This window comes from Bufo bufo, chromosome 8 (genome assembly GCF_905171765.1).
Source record: "Bufo bufo chromosome 8, aBufBuf1.1, whole genome shotgun sequence".
Taxonomy (NCBI): domain Eukaryota; kingdom Metazoa; phylum Chordata; class Amphibia; order Anura; family Bufonidae; genus Bufo; species Bufo bufo.
The window spans coordinates 63,942,788-63,965,165 of record NC_053396.1 but is presented as its reverse complement, the minus strand read 5'-3'; the positions used below and the strand labels follow the sequence as shown (position 1 = coordinate 63,965,165).

General features: G+C 46.4%; 1 protein-coding gene across 1 annotated transcript in view; it reads left to right on the top strand.

Moving 5' to 3' along the window:
* Nucleotides 1-216: 216 nt before the first annotated feature.
* ERCC6L (ERCC excision repair 6 like, spindle assembly checkpoint helicase) overlaps nt 217-22,378 on the top strand; it is a 50,147-nt gene continuing 27,985 nt past the window's right edge. Inside the window, exon 1 of the mRNA XM_040406291.1 lies at nt 217-399. Within this exon, the coding sequence (XP_040262225.1) occupies nt 305-399 (95 nt within the window). The 5' untranslated portion in view covers nt 217-304. The remainder of the gene's footprint in view (nt 400-22,378) is intronic.

The window sequence follows — 22,378 nt, the reverse complement described above, 5'->3', positions numbered from 1 at the left end:
GTATTCGCTTCATGTCAAAGTAAGGACGAGAGCGGTGTAGGACTACCACACCGACAATAGGGCACAGGACCGGTGGGCGCACATTTCCTAGTGGGCTCTGCTGATATGCCCGGAGACTTCCGCCGTCCCACGTGCCACACCTCAGCCAGAGAGGGTGGAGACCGCGGCCGGTAGCCCCTCCCCTCGCAGTGCTTTCTGGGAAGGAGGTTTCAAATAGCGGCGGGCGGGCGCCTCGGTCGGTGTGCTGTGCTGTTCTCTGTGGTGCCGGCTTTTCCGATTGCTTTTTTTTTTTTTTTTTTTTACGATGGAGTCCCAAGAAAGAAGGTTCCGGGGCTCCGGTGACGATAGTCCTGTATCCCAGGCCCGAGCAGACCCAGAGTTAGCCAGCCAGTATGAGCGGTAAGCTGAGGTGTTTGTGTGTGTCACGGAAGGAGGCCGTGGGCTTCACGTCTCACTAATGATGACATTGTGGATAAATGAGTGGTCTTCTTTAAAGGGGTTGTTTGGGATCAAATTTATTTTTTATTTTTTCTAAAGTGTACTCACTATTAACAGCTGAATCAAGGCCCCCCCCATATGTTTTTAGGTTATTTTCACCAGGGCTCCCACACATTGTTTACATCTGTTTATTTTTGCCTATCTTCCTGCTGCACTGCACTGTGGTTTCCGGCGCAGCGTGGCATTACGCGGTTTCAATAGTCTCTGCCCCCTCATTAATATTCTTTGCTCTGCCACCTTCATTCATAATAAAGTGCCATGCCCAGAGGGGTGTGGCTTAGTGCGGTTGGTTGCCGCCTTGTCACCGCCCATCCAGGCACTTTGAATAATTCATGTGGCTGAGAGTGACGTCACCAGCATTCACTGCAGAGATTTATTTATTTTTTAAATATTTTAATAGTTTTGGTTTTTCACGTGGCAATATATGATATGTTTATTTATTGTTCATATATTTTATATGTAAAATTGGGAAAGGGGGTGATTTATACTTAACCTCTTTAGGACACAGGGTGTACAGGTATGTCCTGTCCTGGTACTTAAAGGGAACTGCAAATACAGTGAAGGAGTTTAAGCAAGCATGGGATAGGCATAAGGCCATCCTTCATATAAGATCGGGCCAGGGGCTATCCATAGTACTCAGTATATTGGGCAGACTAGATGGGCCGAATGGTTCTTATCTGCCGACACATTCTATGTGCTATCTTTGTCACCGGGATTTTGTGTATAGAGCTGAGGGCATAGGTTGCTAGATGGCCGCTAGCACATCCACAATACCCAGTCCCCATAGCTTTGTGTGCTTTTATTGTGTAAAAAAAAAAAAAAAAAAAAAAAAAAAAAATTTGATCCATATGCAAATTAACCTGAGATGAGTCCTGTACGTGAGATGAGTCAGGGACAGGACTCATCTCAGGTTAATTTGCATATGGATCAAATCGTTTTTATTTACACAATAAAAGCACACAGAGCTATAGGGATTGGATATTACGGATGTGCTAGCAGCCATCTAGCAACCCATGTCCTCAGCTCTATACCCAAAATCCAGGTGACAGGTTTCCTTTAAGGACACAGGGCGTACCTGTACGCCCTGTGTATTTCCAATTTGAGGTTTGCGGCTTAACATGTTGCGGGCGGCGGTGGTGCCATCGAGCCCAGCGTCATTTTCCCCAAATAAAGTAAAAAAAAAAAAATGGTAAAAAATAGGGGGGAGGGGGGGGAGTTGACATATTGGGTATCGCCGCATCCTTATCGACCGGCTCTATAAACATATCACATGACCTAACCCCCTCAGATGAACACCGTAAAAAATAAAAAACTGTGCTAAATAAAAAATTGTCACCTTACATAGTAACATAGTACATAAGGCCGAAAAAAGACATTTGTCCATCCAGTTCGGCCTGTCATCCTACAAGTTGATCCAGAGGAAGGCAAAAAAACCCTGTGAGGTAGATGCCAATTTTCCTCACTTTAGGGGAATAAAAAATTCCTTCCCGACTCCAATCAGGCAATCAGAATAACTCCCTGGATCAACGACCCCTCTCTAGTAGCTATAGCCTGTAATATTATTACGCTCCAGAAATACATCCAGGACCCTCTTGAATTCCTTTATTGTACTCGCCATCACCACCTCCTCAGGCAGAGAGTTCCATAGTCTCACTGCTCTTACCGTAAAGAACCCTTTTCTATGTTTGTGTACCTTACCTTACATCACAAAGTACAACAGCAAGCGATCAAAAAGGCGTATGCCCACCAAAATAGTACCAATCTAACCGTCACCTCATCCCGCAAAAATCATACCCTACCCAAGATGATCTCCCAAAAACTGAAAAAACTATGGCTCTCAGACTATGAAGACACTAAAACATGTTTTTTTTGTTTAAAAAATTAAATCATTGTGTAAAACTTAAATAAAAAAATTGTATACATATTGGGTATCGCCGCGTCTGTGACAACCTGCTCTATAAAAATACCACATGATCTAACCTGTCAGATGAATGTTGTGAATAACAAAAACGGTGCCAAAACAGCTATTTCTTGTTACCTTGCCTCACAAAAAGTGTAATATAGAGCAACTAAAAATCATATGTACCCTAAACTTGTACCAACAAAACTTCCACCCTATCCTGTAGTTTCTAAAATGGGGTCACTTTTTTGGAGTTTCTACTCTAGGGGTGCATCAGGGGGGCTTCAAATGGGACATGGTGTCAAAAAACCAGTCCAGCAAAATCTGCCTTCCAAAAACCGTATGGCATTCCTTTCCTTCTGCGCCCTGCCGTGTGCCCGTACAGCAGTTTACAACCACATATGGGGTGTTTCTGTAAACTACAGAATCAGGGCCATAAATATTGAGTTTGGTTTGGCTGTTAACCCTTGCTTTGTAACTGGGAAAAAAAAATTAAAATGGAAAATCTGCTAAAAAAGTGAAATTTTGAAATTGTATCTCTATTTTCCTTTAATTCTTGTGGAACACCTAAAGGGTTAACAATGTTTGTAAAATCAGTTTTGAATACCTTGAAGGGTGTAGTTTTTAGAATGGGGTCATTTTTGGGTGGTTTCTATTATGTGAGCCTCACAAAGTGACTTCAGACCTGAACTTGTCCTTAAAAAGTTGGTTTTTGAACATTTCTGAGAAATTTCAAGATTTACTTTTTAACTTGTAACATCCCCCAAAAATAAAATATCATTCCCAAAATGATCCTAACATGAAGTAGACATATGGGAAATGTAAAGTAATAACTATTTTTGAAGGTATTACTATGTATTATAGAAGTAGAGAAATTGAGACTTGGAAATTTCCAATTTTTTGGAAAATTTGGTATTTTTTTTAATAAATAAAAAAAAATTTTTGTTTTTTTTTTACTCCATTTTACCAGTGTCATGAAGTACAATATGTGACAAAAAAAAAACCATCTCAGAATGGCCTGGATAAGTCAAAGCGTTTTAAAGTGATCACCACATAAAGTGACACTGGTCAGATTTGCAAAAAATGGCCTGGTCCTGAAGGTGAAAATGAGAAGTTAAATTTTTTATTTAATAGCTATTTCCCCCCGTTAGGGGCTAGAACTTGGGATCTTTTAATCCCTTGTCCTATTCACCATAATAGATCTCTATTAGGGTGAATAGGACTTCACCCTCTACCTGCTGCCCTGTGCATAGTACACGCAGCAGCGTCCTGGCTGCCATGGTAACCGATCGGAGCCCCACGATTACACTGCTGGGGCTCTGATCAGAAGCTGCCACTGCCACCAATGAGGAGGGGAGGGGACCCTGTGGCCACTGCCACCAATGATTTTAATACTGGGTTGGTTGAGGGGGGCGCACTGTGCAATCAATGATTAACCTTTAATACAGGAGGCTGGTGCCGGCAGCAGATCAGCAGCAGTTAACCTCTCAGATGCCGCACCTTAGGTGTTAACTGCCGCTGATCGCAGCTCCCTGTCAGAGGCAGGGTGCTGGCTATGTGATTCTGCTGCTGGCACCTGCCTCCTGTATTAAAGGTTAAAGAGGACCTTTCATGAGTACGGTAAGTAGCAGGCCACATAGCGCGGCGCCTAGGCATCTCCCTGCACTTACTATTATATCATGTTCTGTGATACTAGACTGCGCAGCCCAGTATCGGAAAAATGGAAATCCCGGTATCGTATCGATTTGGGTATTGAAATTTCGATACCTGCAACAACCCTAGTTTAGACCCCCAGCGTTTGCTAGAAGGAGGAGAGGGAAGGGCTTGCATATAGCAGAGGACAGAATTGACGGGAGTCCATAGACTTCCACTAAGGCTACTTTCACACTGTCGTTTTGCCTTTCCGTTTGTGAGATCCGTTAAGGGATCTCACAAGCGGTCCAAAACAGATCAGTTTTGCCCTAATGCATTCTGAATGGAAAAGGATCCGCTCAGAATGCATCAGTTTCCCTCCATTCCGTCTCCATTCCGCTTTGGAGGCTGACACCAAAATGCTGCTTGTCCGTCTGACGAAAGTGAGCCAAACTGACACACAATGTAAGGCCTCTTTCACACTTGCGTTGTTGGGATCCGGCATGCACTTCCGTTGCCGGAGGTGCCTGCCGGATCCGGAAAAACGCAAGTGTACTGAAAGCATTTGAAGACGGAGCCGTCTTCCAAATGCTTTCAGTGTTACTATGGCACCCAGGACGCTATTAAAGTCCTGGTTGCCATAGTAGGAGCGGGGAGCGGGGAGCGGGGGAGCAGTATACTTACAGTCCGTGCGGCTCCCGGGGCGCTCCAGAATGACGTCAGAGCGCCCCATGCGCATGGATGACGTGATCCATGCGATCACGTAATCCATGCGTTTGGGGCGCCCTGACGTCACTCTGGAGCGCCCAGGGAGCCGCACGGACGGTAAGTACACTGCTCCCACGCTCCCCACTACACTTACCATGGCTGCCAGGACTTTAGCGTCCCGGCAGCCATGGTAACCATTCAGAAAAAGCTAAATGTCGGCTCCGGCAATGCGCCGAAACGACGTTTAGCTTAAGTCCGGATCAATGCTTTCCAATGGGCATTAATTCAGGATCCGGCCTTGCGGCAAGTGTTCCGGATTTTTGGCCGGAGCAAAAAGCGCAGCATGCTGCGGTATTTTCTCCGGCCAACAAACGTTCCGTACCGGAACTGAAGACATCCTGATGCATCCTGAACGGATTTCTCTCCATTCAGAATGCATTGGGATAAAACTGATCAGGATTCTTCCGGCATAGAGCCCCGACAACTGAACTCTATGCCGGAAGACAATAACGCAAGTGTGAAAGAGCCCTTAGTCAATGGGGACGGATCAGTTTTCTATGACACAATTTGGCACAACAGTAAACTGATCCGTCCTCCATTGACTTTCAGTGGTGTTCAAGACGGCTCCGTCTTGGCTATGTTGCAGATAATACAAACAGATTTGTTCTGAACGCATGCGGATGGTTGTATTATCTGAATGGATCCGTCTGTGCAGATCCATGACTGATCCGCACCAAACGCAAGTATGAAAGTAGCCTAAGCCTGTCTCCTGTATCAAGGAAAGAGCACAAAATATGAACTATTTTCTCTTCTTTCTCAGCACTCAGACTGCTACCAATCAAAACTGTGTCTGTCGAAACTTTTAAAGGGTAATGTTATATATATATATATATATATATATATATATATATGTGTGTATGTATATATATAAAAAAATTGTCATTGGATTGGTCTGACTGTGTCACGAGGGTGTCAAGAGCCACGCCTGACTCCGTTATACCCGGGGTCAGGAAGTCGCAGCGGGTGGCTGCGCGCTCTATGTATAAAGATAGGGCTGATTCTTAATGGTAGCTTTCTGGGTTTGCCTTGCAACCCTTTTTGGCTCACTCAGGGATCCGTAGCTCCTTCTCAGCTGTTTCTTGTCCAGCAATCCAAACCTCCTTATATTCCCCTCTCCCACTTCTCTGGTTGCCAGATATAGAGCTTCCTGCCTGGACTTCTATACTGACCCACTGGAGCTGTGTAGCTGTGTTCCCTGGTTGTTGTTCCAGAACGTTACCCTCCGGGTGCCTGTTGGGCTTTTGTTGTCTGCTGTTGTCGTCCACCTGGGATTTTATGTTTTTGTCTGTGTTGTCTGTCCTCTCCTTGGTGTTCCTTTTAGTGTCAGTGGTGCGGACTAGTGTTCCCACCGCCCCGTTCACTACGTAGGGCTTATCTTAGGGAAAGCCAGGGTTTAGGCACGTGATCGGCGTACGGGTGAGGAACCAGTCTAGGGACGTCAGGGAAGTCAGGTGCCAGCCTCAAGGTGAGTCAGGGGTCACCACCTTTCCCTCTCCCTTGGACAGGGCCTTCCCATTTCCCTCCCTTTGCGTACGCCGGTCATGACACTAAGTTTACCTTCGTTCCCTAGTGAATACTTTTGTATAGGTATTGAATTACCTAGTAATTGCAGCATGTTCTTTCCTCCCCCCCCCCCCCCCCCCCAGGCATTTCAGTGGTGCGGCTAACAGCGTTGCTAGGTGTCCTCAGTTTCCTGTCTTCTATATACAGAAGACGGCGGACGTAGTAGTGGACAGTCCCCAACGCTGCATGCGCGCTCCCATCGGACCAGGATAGTGCCGGTATTAGTGATAAAAATTCACGATCAACTACTCAGGAGGAAGAGGGCGTGTTTAAGGCTGGAGAAAGCCGATTGGTTGGGGTGAGGCTGCACGTTCCCGAGATGAGCCGAATTAATTCTTGGTAGTTGGGGAGGGAGGTCTTAACCTCCGGGTAAGGGCATCACCGGCCATCTTGAGAAGATAGTCAGAAAGAAGTCTTGTGAGGAGCGGTTGCTATGGACGGAATCTTATTAAAGGGAGTCTTTCACGCCGATTCACCCTATTAACCTAATAACAGTGTAATGTCCACGGCATCCCCCCTATTAAAACTCTGCTTACTGTTTGTTCCTTGCTATCATCGTTCTGCAGAAAAACACTTTTAATCCACATGCAAATTAGGCTGTGAAGGTGCACAGGGGTGGCGTTAAAACGGCCGGTGCCCAGGCCCCTGCTTTATTTTCATACGAAGCCACTCCCCCTCCACCACATCTGCCCGCCCTTAGTCTCTGCTCTAACCTCCCTCCCTCCCGTCCGTAATCCCGCGCATGTGCCGATGACCGCGATATCGGCGTGTGCGTATTGAATGACCGCAGTCGGGCCGGGGCATCACAGTTTACCGTGCGCATACGCCGGGTAAACTGTAATAGGGTGAATCGGCGTGAATCTCCTCCTTGCCGGCTGACGTCACAGAGCTGGAGCGCCGAAATCTCGCAATGCGCGAGCTAGCGCATGCGCAGTGTCGGCATCATGTTCATTCCCTGTGCTGGCATCAGCACAGGGAACGAACTACGCATGCGCTAGCTCGCGCATCGCGAGATTTCGGCGCTCCAGCTCTGTGACGTCAGCCGGCAAGGAGGAGATTCGGAGGACGCGGGGCGGTGCAGGGCTCCTTGACGCTTGACTCATCTCCGGCTACAGGACTCATATCAGGTAATTAAATAAAAGCGCAGAGAGCTATGGGACCTGGGTACTGCAGATGTGCTAGTGGCCATCTAGCAGCCCATGTCCCCAGCTCTATGCGCAAAATCATGTTGACAGGTTCGCTTTAAGGACCACAGGTTTATACCCCCCTAGTGACCAGGCCCTTTTTTACAAATCGGCACTTCACAACTTTAACGGTTTATTGCACGGTCATGCAACTTGGCACCCAAATGAATTTTACCTCCTTTTCTTCTCAAAAATATAGCTTTCTTTTGGTGGTATTTGATTGCTGCTAAGATTTTTCGTTTTTCCGATATTAATCAAAATAGGCCGCAATTTTCTCAAAGTGTATTTTTAACTTTATCTGATTAAATTGTTCAAATAGAATTACATTTCTATACAAGTTTGTGTCAGAATTTATTGTGCTACATGTCTTTTGATAAAAAAAAATCCAATAAGTGTATATTTATTGGTTTGCGCAAAAGTTATAGCGTTTACAAACTATGGTACAAAAATGTGAATTTCTGCATTTTGAAGCAGCTCTGACTTTCTGAGCACCTGTCATGTTTCTTGAGGTGCTAGAATGCCAGGATAGTATAAATACCCCACAAGTGACCCCATTTTGGAAAGAAGACACCCCAAGGTATTCCGTGAGGGGCATGGCGAGTTCGTAGAATTTTTATTTATTTTTGGCACAAGTTAGCGGAATATGATGTATTTTTATTTTTATTTTTTCTTACAAAGTCTCATATTCCACTAACTTGTGACAAAAAATTAAATTTTACATGAACTCTCCATGCCCCTCACGAAATACCTTGGGGTGTCTTCTTTCCAAAATGGGGTCACTTGTGGGGTATTTATACTGCCCTGGCATTTTAGGGGACCTAAAGCGTGAGAAGTAGTTTGGAATCCAAATGCATAAAAAAATGCCCTGTGAAATCCTAAATGTGCTCTTTGGAATGTGGGCCCCTTTGCCCACCTAGGCGCCAAAAAAGTGTCACACATGTGGTATCGCCGTACTCAGAAGAAGTTGGGCAATGTGTTTTGGGGTGTCATTTTACATATACCCTTGCTGGGTGAGATAAATATCTCGGTCAAATGCCAACTTTGTATAAAAAAATGGGAAAAGTTGTCTTTTGCCGAGATATTTCTCTCACCCAGCATGGGTATATGTAAAAAGACACCCCAAAACACATTGCCCAACTTCTCCTGAGTACGGCGATACCACATGTGACACTTTTTTGCAGCCTAGGTGGGCAAAGGGGCCCACATTCCAAAGAGCACCATTAGGATTTCACAGGGCATTTTTTACACATTTTGATTTCAAACTACTTCTCACGCATTAGGGCCCCTAAAATGCCAGGGCAGTAGAACTACCCCCCAAGTGACCCCATTTTGGAAAGAAGATACCCCAAGGTATTTCGTGATGGGCATAGTGAGCTCATGGAAGTTTTTTTATTTTTTGTCACAAGTTAGTGGAATATGAGACTTTGTAAGGAAAGAAAAAATCATAATTTTCCGCTAACTTGTGACAAAAAATAAAAAGTTCTATGAACTCACTATGCCCATCAGCGAATACCTTAGGGTGTCTACTTTCCGAAATGGGGTCTTTCTACTGTCTGGGCATTGTAGAACCTCAGGAAACATGACAGGTGCTCAGAAAGTCAGAGCTACTTCAAAATGCGGAAATTCACATTTTTTGGGCAAAAAAATCGTTAAATTTTGATTGATAACAAAAACTAAAAATGTCAGCAGCAATGAAATACCACCAAATGAAAGCTCTATTAGTGAGAAGAAAAGGAGGTAAAATTCATTTGGGTAGTAAGTTGCATGACCGAGCAATAAACCGTGAAAATAGTGTAGTGCAGAATTGTAAAAAGTGGTCTGGTCATTAAGGCTGTTTAAGCTAGGGGAGCTGAGGTGGTTAAAGGGCTTCTGTCACCCCACTAAAGTCATTTTTTTTTGCCAACTTAAATTCCTTATAATGCGATATATCAATATATAATGCCCTTACTCATTTTGGTTCAGCAGTTTCTAAAAAAACCTGACTTTTATAATATGTAAATGAGCTCTCTACCAGCAAGTAGGGGGCTACTTGCTGGTAGCAGCCGCATCCTCCTTTCATAAAGACGCCCCCTTTTCATGTTGATTGACAGGGCCAGCGAACGTGATCGTTCTCTGGCTGGCCCTGTCTGCGTTCAAAATCTGGTGCCTGCGCCGTACCTGTCTTCAGTCAGCGCAGGCGCACTGAGAGGAGGACGCTCGCTCGGGCGGTCCTTCCTCAGTCCGCCTCCGCCGGGTGTAGATGTGACCTCATCGGTGCAGGTGCATTGAGGATGGAGCGGCCGAGCGAGCGTCCTCCTCTCAGTGCGTCTGCACTTTTTTTTTTTTTCTTACAAAGTCTCATATTCCACTAACTTGTGACAATTTTTTTTTTTACATGAACTCGCCTTGCCCCTCACGAAATACCTTGGGGTGTCTTCTTTCCAAAATGGGGTCACTTGTGGGGTATTTATACTGCCCTGGCATTTTAGGCGACCTAAAGCGTGAGAAGTAGTTTGGAATCTAACTGCATAAAACTGGGGCGGGGCTTAGGGGGTGGGGCAGGGCTTAGGGGGTGGGCGGGGTTTATGGGGGTGCTGGTCGGTGCTGACTGATTCACGCGCACGACAAAACACAAGGTGCATATTAAAATATATAACACTATATAACGATTACATTTATTATTTAAATGTGACTCCAAAAAAAAAGTATTGCAACACCAATTCGATACCATGAAAAAAAAAAATACCACATGTTGCATGGGGTTAACGTGTGAGTATTTTTTGATTTTTACTTTTTGCAAAGTATCAATTGCCCATTATGTGAGGAGGTACTTGATGGGGTCACTTACTATTAATGTGAAGCAAATAGAGGTCTAAATTGATAAAGCCTTGTGCCTCATATTAATAGTAACACCATCAAGTACTTCCTGACATAATGGACATTGAGCAGCATGGGGTTAATGTGTAGGCTGGTGTTGGGTACTACAGTATGATAAGGTTACTGGCTATTAATGTGTGCCACATATTAATAGCAACCTCGTCAAGTACCCCGCTTAACATAATGGGCAACATGGGGTTAATGGCATCAGGTACCTGCTGGTAATATGAGGCACATTGTTTTATCAATTTGGACCTGCATGTGCCTCACATTAATAGTAAGAAACCTCATTATGTGTACCTCATATTAATGGTTAACCCAATGTTGCCTATTATTTGATGTTGTGCTTGGGGGCCACATACTTTTAATCTGAGGTACATGGGGATACTAATGTAATAGCACCATGTACATCAGATTAATAGGTGACCCCATCTGTGGGACAGTGTGTGGGTACCTGCGCTTTCCACTAATGGCTGCTGGGACTAGTCTGAGAACAATCAGGAGGAGGCGGCTGCCGTTTGCCGAGCACACTAGCTGAGACAGTGCAGCGGTAAACCCTCCCCCGTCCCTCCTCCTACTTTAATATTAGACATATTCATTGGTGGCAGTGGTGCGGCGCCTCAGAGCCCGCTCATTGTATTGGGCTCTGCAGCCGCCGTGTCATGGGAGGGAGGGATTCCCTTCCTCCGTCTCCACTAATGTTGGCAACATGTACGCGTCGGGCGCGCATGCAACATCGCATGTACGCGTCGGCCCGGCAACATATCTCCCAGGGCCCGGTCTTGGGCCGCGGCCCGGCGGTTGAGGACCGCTGCTGTAGATAACAAAACTATTGTACATGGCCAATTGAAATAGGTATACAGACACCTTCTTATACCAGCGTCTGATCCTGCGGGAGAGTAAATAAGGAGCCAACATCTGGTCATTGAAGTCCACCCCTCCCATGAGCGAATTATAGTCGTGGACCGAGAGGGGCTTTTCAATGACACTGGTTGCCCGTTCAATTTGGATTGTCGTGTCTGCGTGAATGGAGGAGAGCATGTAAATGTCACGCTTGTCTCTCCATTTCACCGCGAGCAGTTCTTCGTTACACAAGGCAGCCCTCTCCCCCCTTGCAAGACGGGTGGTAACGAGCCGTTGGGGGAAGTCCTGGCGACTAGGTCGCGCGGTGCCACAGCAGCCAATCTGTTCTAGAAACAAAAGCCTGAAGATGGGCACACTTGTGTAGAAATTGTCCACATAAAGGTGGTACCCCTTGCCAAATAAGGGTGACACCAAGTCCCAGACTGTCTTCCCACTGCTCCCCAGGTAGTCAGGGTAACCGACCGGCTCCAGGGTCTGATCTTTACCCTCATAGACACGAAATTTGTGCGTATAGCCTGTGGCCCTTTCACAGAGCTTATACAATTTAACCCCATACCGGGCGCGCTTGCTTGGGATGTATTGTTTGAAGCCAAGGCGCCCGGTAAAATGTATCAGGGACTTGTCTATGCAGATGTTTTGCTCGGGTATACAAATCTGCAAATTTGTTGTTGAAGTGGTCTATGAGGGGCCGAATTTTGTGGAGCCGGTCAAAAGCTGGGTGGCCTCTGGGACGAGAGGTGCTGTTATCACTTAAGTGCAGGAAACGCAGGATGGTCTCAAATCGTGTCCTGGACATGGCAGCAGAGAACATGGGCATGTGATGAATTGGGTTCGTGGACCAATATGACCGCAATTCATGCTTTTTTTGTCAGGCCCATGTTGAGGAGAAGGCCCAGAAAAGTTTTAAATTCGGAAACTTGGACTAGTTTCCACCGAAAAGACTGGGCATAAAAGCTTCCCGGGTTGGCGACTATAAATTGAGTGACATATATCGTTTTTTTCCTGCCACAACTAAGTCAAAGAGCTCCGCAGTGAAGAACAGCTCAAAAAACCCCAGTGCCGATCTGATCTGAGCTGTCTCAACCCGAACTCCAGACTGGGCGGTGAAAGGGGGAACTACTGGTGCGGCTGAAGATGGGGGCTGCCAATCAGGGTTTGCCAGCACCTCAGGGACTCTAGGGGCTCTATGGGCCTGTCTGTGCGGTGGCTGCGACGGGGGAACTACTGCACGTGCCACCGTACCAGCTTCAACTGCCCTTCTGGTGCTCGCCACGTCACCATGTTCTACGGCAGTGCTGGTACTATGTCCAGGATGGGCTGCGCTGCTGGTGTATCCCTCACCACGTAATCCGACAGCGCCAGCCCCACTCTGCTGCCCTTGAAGCGGATCCTGCGCAACCTGTGGTCTAGCAACACTGGGCCGGGTACGCCTGGTGCTATCAGGGACCTCAACCTCGTCGTCCGAATTTTGGGTCAGACTGCCACTGCTTTCTACAGGTTCGTATTCTGACCTGCTGGATTCGTCAGATGAATTCGTCAGAAGCCTGTAGACCTCTTCAGAAGAATACCCCTTCCTTGCCATTTGGTCAACTAAATTTAGGCGGTATTCCCTCAGACTACCCAAGAAAAAAAGCAAGCCTGTCTTACAAATTGGAGGCTAGCGAAGTACAGGAAGCCTCTGCAATTGATAAAAAATATCTTTTTTTTTATCGCCGCAGCGCTTGTGTAGTGATTGTGCAGTGATAAAAAAAAAATATTTGTCACTGCGGCAGGGTGGGCGTGGGTGACCGATCGGGTAAACACTGCGTTTTGGGTGGAGGACGAGCTAAGGTGGCACTAATACTATTATAGATCTGACTGTGATCAGTTCTGATCACTTACAGACAGGGTGGATAAAAATCTATGATTTAAAAAAAAAAAATCAAAAACATCAGATTTTTTTGATTTAATTCTGATTTTTTTTAAATTTTTTTATATAATGCTTTTTGAGGAAAATATATTACCATCCAAAGGTTATTCCATCATGAAATAAAGATTTGTTTTTTAATTATGTAGAATAAGGCTGTACGTAGACTCCCATATTGTTGAATGGATTAGGCAGTGGCTGAGGGACAGACAGAGGGTTGTAGTCAATGGAGTATATTCAGACCATGGTCTTGTTACCAGTGGGGTAACTCAGGGATCTGTTCTGGGACCCATATTGTTTAATATATATTGCATAAGGCCTCGATGGTAAGGTGTCTTTTTGTTGATGACACAAAGATTTGTAACAGGGTTGATGTTCCTGGAGGGATACACCAAATGGAAAAGGATTTAGGAAAACTAGAGGAATGGTCAAAAATCTGGCAACTAAAATTTAAAGGGCTTCTGTCACCCCACTAAGTGATATTTTTTTTTTTTTGGGCTAGTTAAATTAGTTATATTGCGATATATGAAAATATAATGGTGTTACTTTGATCCAGCAGTTTCTTCCAAAAACGAAGTTTTATAATGTGTAAATTAGGTCTCTACCAGCAAGTAGGGCGGCTACTTGCTGGTAGCTGCTGCAGAAAACCGCCCCCTCGTCGTGTTGATTGACAGGGCCAGCTCGTCTCCTCAGAACTCCCTCAGTGCGCCTGCGCCGATGACATCACCGAAATAGAAGACGTCATCGGCGCAGGCCCACTGAGGGAGTGCTGAGGAGACGAGCCTCCTCATCTCAGAGCGCCTGCGCCGAATGAACACAGGCGCGCGATTTTTGAAATGCCGACAGGGCTGGCCGGAGGAGGAGATCCCGGCTGGCCCTGTCAATCAACACGACGAGGGGGCGGTTTTCTGCAGCAGCTACCAGCAAGTATCCGCCCTACTTGCTGGTAGAGACCTAATTTACATATTATAAAACTTCGTTTTTGGAAGAAACTGCTGGATCAAAGTAAGTAACACCATTATATTTTCATATATCGCAATATAACTAATTTCACTAGCCCAAAAAAAAAAAAAAATCACTTTAGTGGGGTGACAGAAGCCCTTTAATGTTGATAAGTGCAAGATAATGCACCTGGGGCATAAAAACCCAAGAGCAGAATATAAAATCAGTGATACAGTCCTAACCTCAGTATCTGAGGAAAGGGATTTTAGGGGTCATTATTTCAGAAGACTTAAAGGTAGGCAGACAATGTCATAAAGCAGCAGGAAATGCTAGCAGAATGCTTGGGTGTATAGGGAGAGGCATTACTAGTAGAAACGGGGAGGTGCTCATGCTGCTCTACAAAGCACTAGTGAGACCTCATTTGGAGTATTGTGCGCAGTACTGGAGACAATATCTCCAGAAGGATATTGATACTTTGGAGAGAGTTCAGAGAATAGCTACTAAACTAGTACATGGATTGCAGGACAAAACTTACTAGGAAAGATTAAAGGACCTTAACATGTATAGCTTGGAAGAAAGACGAGACAGAGGGGATATGATAGAAACTTTTAAATACATAAAGGGAATCAACAAGGTAAAAGAGGAGAAGAGAATATTTAATAGAAGAAAAACTGCTACAAGAGGACATAGTTTTAAATTAGAGGGGCAAAGGTTTAAAAGTAATATCAGGAAGTATTACTTTACTGAGAGAGTAGTGGATGCATGGAATAGCCTTCCTGCAGAAGTGGTAGCTGCAAATACAGTAAAGGAGTTTAAGCATGCATGGGATAGGCATAAGGCCATCCTTCATATAAGATAGGGCCATAGTATTCAGTATATTGGGCAGACTAGATGGGCCGAATGTTTATCTGCCGACACATTCTATGTTTCTATATGTGTAATTTTTTTGATAAATAAATTCCATTAATCCATTCACAATATCATGCTCTTCCAGAGGTTTTTGTAAGATTATTGGGCAGTTTCTCAGCAGAGATCACATGCCTCTTCTTCACAGCAAAAATGTTATAACATGAACAGAGTTGAGAAAAATACCTTAATCCTAACTTCTACAAACCTATGAATGCAGAATCAACCTAATCAAACTAATATGAAAAGTTGTTTAAATCTTCATCTACTTGCATATTATAAGTTATACCAGCAAGAATTAGTCTTTATGTAGAAAGCTATGATTTAAATCAAGCCTTACTGACTAGTGATTTAAATCGTGATTTAAATCAAATCCACCCTGCTTACAGATACTATAAAAGTACCAATGCTGATTAGCGATACGCTAATCAGCGAATCGTTGACTGCGGTAGGGTTGGACGATATAAAAATTATTCCCACGATAACGATATTAAGAAATTTATCGCGATAACAATATATCGCGATAAATGCCCATTTAGAAGAAAAAAACACTTGGGGCCTCAAGGAGACGTTGCACTGTATGGGGGCAGCCACAAGGAGACGTTGCACTGTATGGGGGCCAGCCACAAGGAGACGTTGCACTGTATGGGGGCCAGCCACAAGGAGACGTTGCACTGTATGGGGGCCAGCCACAAGGAGACGTTGCACTGTATGGGGGCCAGCCACAAGGAGACGTTGCACTGTATGGGGGCCAGCCACAAGGAGACGTTGCACTGTATGGGGGCCAGCCACAAGGAGACGTTGCACTGTATGGGGGCCAGCCACAAGGAGACGTTGCACTGTATGGGGGCCAGCCACAAGGAGACGTTGCACTGTATGGGGGCCAGCCACAAGGAGACGTTGCACTGTATGGGGGCCAGCCACAAGGAGACGTTGCACTGTATGGGGGCCAGCCACAAGGAGACGTTGCACTGTATGGGGGCCAGCCACAAGGAGACGTTGCACTGTATGGGGGCCAGCCACAAGGAGACGTTGCACTGTATGGGGGCCAGCCACAAGGAGACGTTGCACTGTATGGGGGCCAGCCACAAGGAGACGTTGCACTGTATGGGGGCCAGCCACAAGGAGACGTTGCACTGTATGGGGGCCAGCCACAAGGAGACGTTGCACTGTATGGGGGCCAGCCACAAGGAGACGTTGCACTGTATGGGGGCCAGCCACAAGGAGACGTTGCACTGTATGGGGGCCAGCCACAAGGAGACGTTGCACTGTATGGGGGCCAGCCACAAGGAGACGTTGCACTGTATGGGGGCCAGCCACAAGGAGACGTTGCACTGTATGGGGGCCAGCCACAAGGAGACGTTGCACTGTATGGGGGCCAGCCACAAGGAGACGTTGCACTGTATGGGGGCCAGCCACAAGGAGACGTTGCACTGTATGGGGGCCAGCCACAAGGAGACGTTGCACTGTATGGGGGCCAGCCACAAGGAGACGTTGCACTGTATGGGGGCCAGCCACAAGGAGACGTTGCACTGTATGGGGGCCAGCCACAAGGAGACGTTGCACTGTATGGGGGCCAGCCACAAGGAGACGTTGCACTGTATGGGGGCCAGCCACAAGGAGACGTTGCACTGTATGGGGGCCAGCCACAAGGAGACGTTGCACTGTATGGGGGCCAGCCACAAGGAGACGTTGCACTGTATGGGGGCCAGCCACAAGGAGACGTTGCACTGTATGGGGGCCAGCCACAAGGAGACGTTGCACTGTATGGGGGCCAGCCACAAGGAGACGTTGCACTGTATGGGGGCCAGCCACAAGGAGACGTTGCACTGTATGGGGGCCAGCCACAAGGAGACGTTGCACTGTATGGGGGCCAGCCACAAGGAGACGTTGCACTGTATGGGGGCCAGCCACAAGGAGACGTTGCACTGTATGGGGGCCAGCCACAAGGAGACGTTGCACTGTATGGGGGCCAGCCACAAGGAGACGTTGCACTGTATGGGGGCCAGCCACAAGGAGACGTTGCACTGTATGGGGGCCAGCCACAAGGAGACGTTGCACTGTATGGGGGCCAGCCACAAGGAGACGTTGCACTGTATGGGGGCCAGCCACAAGGAGACGTTGCACTGTATGGGGGCCAGCCACAAGGAGACGTTGCACTGTATGGGGGCCAGCCACAAGGAGACGTTGCACTGTATGGGGGCCAGCCACAAGGAGACGTTGCACTGTATGGGGGCCAGCCACAAGGAGACGTTGCACTGTATGGGGGCCAGCCACAAGGAGACGTTGCACTGTATGGGGGCCAGCCACAAGGAGACGTTGCACTGTATGGGGGCCAGCCACAAGGAGACGTTGCACTGTATGGGGGCCAGCCACAAGGAGACGTTAATTACAGATACCAATTATAACAATTGATTGGTGGCAGTGCCCCCATGATTGGTGGCAGTGGCAGTTCCGATCGGAGTCCCAGCAGTGTAATGCTGGGGCTCCGATCGGTTACCATGGCAGCCAGGAGTCGCGCTACTGAAGTCCTGGCTGCCATGGTATGTTAGTGAGCAGTATTATACTCACGTGCGCCGTGGCCGCCGGTCGCTCCTTCTGTCTGTGCGGCACATTGCTAATGCTTATAGCAATGCGCGGCACAGACCTATGAGAAGGAGCAGCGCCCGGCGGCCACGGCGCACGTGAGTATAATACTGCTCACTAACATACCATGGCAGCCAGGACTTCAGTAGCGTCTTGGCTGCCATGGTAACCGATCGGAGCCCCAGCATTACACCGATCGTAGCCCCAGCCATGGTAACCGATCGGAACTGCCACCAATGATGGCGGGGAGAGGAGGGGGACCCTGTGGCCACTGCCACCAATGATTAATACTGGGGAGGGGGGACGCACTGCCACCAATGAAGAGTCAGAGACTGAAGAACATTCCCGGCACCCAACCTCTGAGAGGACGCTGTGATCCGCACAATTAACCCCTCAGGTGCCACACCTGAGGGGCTAATTGCGCGGATCACAGCGTCCTCTGAGGTCGGGTGCCGGGAATGCGGGTCACAGTATTCCTTCCCCCACGCCGAACTGCTGAGAGCGCCGCCGCAAGTGGCCAGCAGGTATCGGTACAAGTACTCTGCAAATGGCCAGTATCGGTTCATGCTGGGGCAGGCGGCCGCAGATAGAAGCGGTCAGCGCACATGACCGCTTCTATGACGTCACAAAATACCGCGGTAATTAGGAAACAGCAATATCGCCGTTTTTTTAATACCGCGGTATATCGTGATACCGGTATATCGCCCAACCCTAGACTGCGGTGGGCTGGGCGCTAACTACCTACCAAAGGGGCCTAAACTATCCTAAACCTGACAGTCAATACTGGTGAAAAAAAAGTGACAGTTTACACTAGTGATTGACAGGGGTAATCAAGGGGTTAATTGGGGAGGTAAGGGGGTGATCTGGGGCTAAATGTGTTGTGCTCGGTGTACTCAGTGATCTGTGCTCTCTGCTGGGACCAAACGACGAAAAGGACCCAGCAGAGAGCACAGAAGCCATTTAACACATTATATTTATAAATATAATGTGTTAAATGGCTTGTGATTCGAATTTTTTTTAAAAAGCCACCAACCTGCCAGCGGTGATCATTGGCTGGCAGGCTGGTGACTAACTTCTCCTGCGACTTTTCCTAGCCCGCACTGCGCATGTGCGGGCCGGCTTGGCGCGTAGTCTCGCGAGATGATGCGCCCATGCGTCCAGGAGGAATAACCCGGCCGCCTGCAGGATGCATCCCTGCGTTAGGAGGTCGGGAGGTTGTTAAGGGCCACAGGTTTATACCCCCCTAGTGACCAGGCCCTTTTTTACAAATCGGCACTTCACAACTTTAACGGTTTATTGCTCGGTCATGCAACTTGGCACCCAAATGAATTTTGCCTCCTTTTCTTCTCACAAATACAGCTTTCTTTTGGTGGCATTTGATTGCTGCTGAGATTTTTCGTTTTTCTGATATTAATCAAAATAGGCCGCAATTTTCTCAAAGTCTATTTTTATACAACGTTGTGTCAGAATTTATTGTGTATATTTATTGGTTTGCTCAAAAGTTAGAGTTTACAAACTATGGTACAAAAATGTGAATTTCCGCATTTTGAAGCAGCTGTGACTTTCTGAGCACCTGTCATGTTTCTTGAGGTGCTAGAATGCCAGGATAGTATAAATACCCCCCAAATGACCCCATTTTAGAAAGAAGACACCCCAAAGTATTCGCGGAGGGGCATGGTGAGTCTATGTATTAAATTTTTTTTAAATCCACAGATAAACAGCAAAAAACACACAAACTCAGTGCATATGTTGTACTTGGACAAATTTAAACCTAGGACCCTGGTACTACAAGGCACCAGTGCTAACCATGCTGCTGCTTCGTTATATCCCTGGGGTATATGCAGTATAGATTGTGGATTTGCCACACATTAATTTTTTTATTTTTTTATTTATTTATTAATTTTTTGCTCTGTTTCTGCTCCAAAATCTGTTAGGGTGGGTTCACACTAGCATTAGGGATTCCGTTATGGCTTTCCGTTATAACATGGTTATAACATGGTTATAACAGAAAATAACAGAATCCGTAAGACAGAAGGACGGATCCATTCTTCTGCTCATAGACTTGTATTATGACGGAATGCAAAACTGAAGTCTTTTAAAGGCTTCCGTTTTGCATTCTGTCATAATACAAGTCTATGGGCAGAAGAACGGATCTGTCTTATGGATTCCGTTATAACCATGTTATAACGGAAAGCCATAACGGAATCTCTAACGCTAGTGTGAACCCACCCTTACTTTGCATTTTAGAGGGTGAAAATCTGCACAATTGACATGCTGTGCAATTCAAAATCGGCACCACAAGTTAAAGCGGTTGTTTCACTTCAGCAAGTTGCATTTAACATGTAGAGCAAGTTAATACAAGGCACTTACTAATATATTATCCATATTGCTTCCTTTGCTGGCTGCATTCATTTTTTCCCTTCCCCCACGACAGCACCACAGAGAGATGGCTCCGCCTCCCAGGTCAGGAAACGTGCAGTATAAAAAAGTGGAGCGCTTCTCCCACCTCAGTGAGGTTTCCTGTCCCTGGAGTGGGAGACCTTCAGTTTTCCCTTTCGGATCTGCCCATAACCAGGAATCCCAGAGAGGCTCTAGAGGGTTATGCGGCACATACCTGCGGGGGTCTATCGCCCAGATGTTGGGCTGGCAGGACACGGGGAGCCAGTAGTAGTCTGGGGCTGCTATGGTGCTCAGATGGCAAGTGAGTGTGTATTCCTCAATGGGAGCGAGACCACGCTGGAGATTCCAAAGAACAAGGAAACAGCCTAGGGTGGGTGTTGTATTCCGCCGCTCCAGAAGAGCAGGATGCCGGAAGCATTCTGGTGTAGCGTTGGCGGCTTCACAAGTAAGGCTGCAGATTCCGGTGGTGTTCCCTTCGTTCCTCTGCCTGTATGTATGAACACATATTTTCTAACATATGGTTCCGTGTCCTCCTCTTATATTAGAACCCTCTGGTGAGGAGTTCTATCCCTCCTTGTAGAAGTCATACTGAGGTACTTCATTTTTCACCATTAGGTTCTTCAGCAGATAGTGAGGAAGCCTTTAAAGGGGACGACTCTGGAAATGCCTCTTCAGCAGATGACATGGAGGGTGAACCCTTATTTCCAGTGGAAGACACTGACAAAGTTGCTAAAAGCGATACGATCCACCTTGGAATTGGAGGAAGAAAAAGAAGATAAGTTGGTGGCTGATTCAGTATTTGAGTGCCTTAGAGAGAAAAAAAAGGTGCAGATGTTTTCCCTTGCATAAAAGTATGTCAGCCATTATTGACAGAGTGGAAAAAAACTGCTAAGAAGGCCTTCATTACCAGCGGATTTAAAAGGAAGTATCCCTTTGAAGAGGAGTTGTCTTCTTCTTGGGATAAAGCCCCAAAAGATTGATACTTGCCTTAGAAACACTTGGGAGGCGGCTGCCTCTGCTTTCAGACCTAATATTGCTGCCATTGTTACAGCTAGATCCATGGCTGTTTGGTTAGAGAGACTAGAATGTCAAATTAAAGATAAATGTCCAAGAGAACAGATCCTAGCTTCCTTGCCCACCTTCCAAAAGGCGGTTGATTTCATTGCCGATGCTTCTGTAGATGGGGTTAAGCTGGCGGCTAGAGCTTCTTCCCTCTCAAATTCGGCCTGCCGAGCTCTGTGGTTGAAGAATTGGAGAGGGCGGGGGGACTTATCCTCTAAACAAAGATTGTGTAGTATTCCTTGTCAGGGTCAGTTTCTATTTGGTTCAGAACTAGACTCTCTTGGAGAAGGCAGCAGATAGGAAAAGATTTTTATCAGGAATCCTCCTTTGCTCCCGTCAAGATATAGATGCCCCTTTCGTACATTTTCCAGATTGAAGGAATCGGGGGATAAAGACCAGAATCCCAAATCTAGAGTTACAAGAGGCAAAGGTTTCATGTTTGGGGGTTCTTCCTCCCAGCCAGGTAAACTAAAGGTTGAAATACTTGGCAGGAGGTTGGGTCAAAAACCTTTTTTAAAAAAAAGGGCTAAAGCTGGAATTTCAGAAAATTCCATTGCAAAAATTTGTTTTCACAAAAGTATCTCCAGAGATAGGAGTAAAAAAAAATTGTTAAGCAAACAAGTATTAGTCCCAATTCCAGCGGAAGAACAAGGAAAAGGATTCTATTCAACCCTGTTTTTAGTATAAAAAAAAACGGACGATTCTTTTCGCACGGTTATAAATTTGAAACAACTGAACAAAATCCTACTATTCAGGAAATTCAAGATGGAGACTGTGAAATCAGCGGTTCATATTCTGTTTCCTGGATGTTTTTATGGCCATCACAGACTTAAGAGATGCTTATCACATACCAATTCACCTGACTCATCAACAATTCCTCAGGGTAGCGGTGAGCATAGAAGGGGAGTTATTTCGCCTTCAATTTCAGGCTCTTCCATTCGGCCTCTCCATGGCACTGAGGATCTTTACGAAAGTGGTGGCAGATGTAGCTTCATTTATCTGAAAAAAAGACATAAACATTTCTACCCTACCTCGACAATTTTCTAATCCTAGCAGGATCTCATAAGTTGTGTGACAGCGGTGCAGAAAGTGAGGAACATCTTGGAGGGCTCATAGGTTGGATCATAAGTTTAGAAAAATCCAGAATGTTACCACAAACGAGACAATTATTCCTGGGTCTGCTCCTGGACTCTGTAGCTCAAAAGATCTTTCTGACTCAGGAGAAGGTTTTTCATATCCAGGCAAAAATGAAGTGGATTCGATTTCAGACCTCAGACCTAAAGTTAACAGTTCGGAAAGCAATGTCTATTC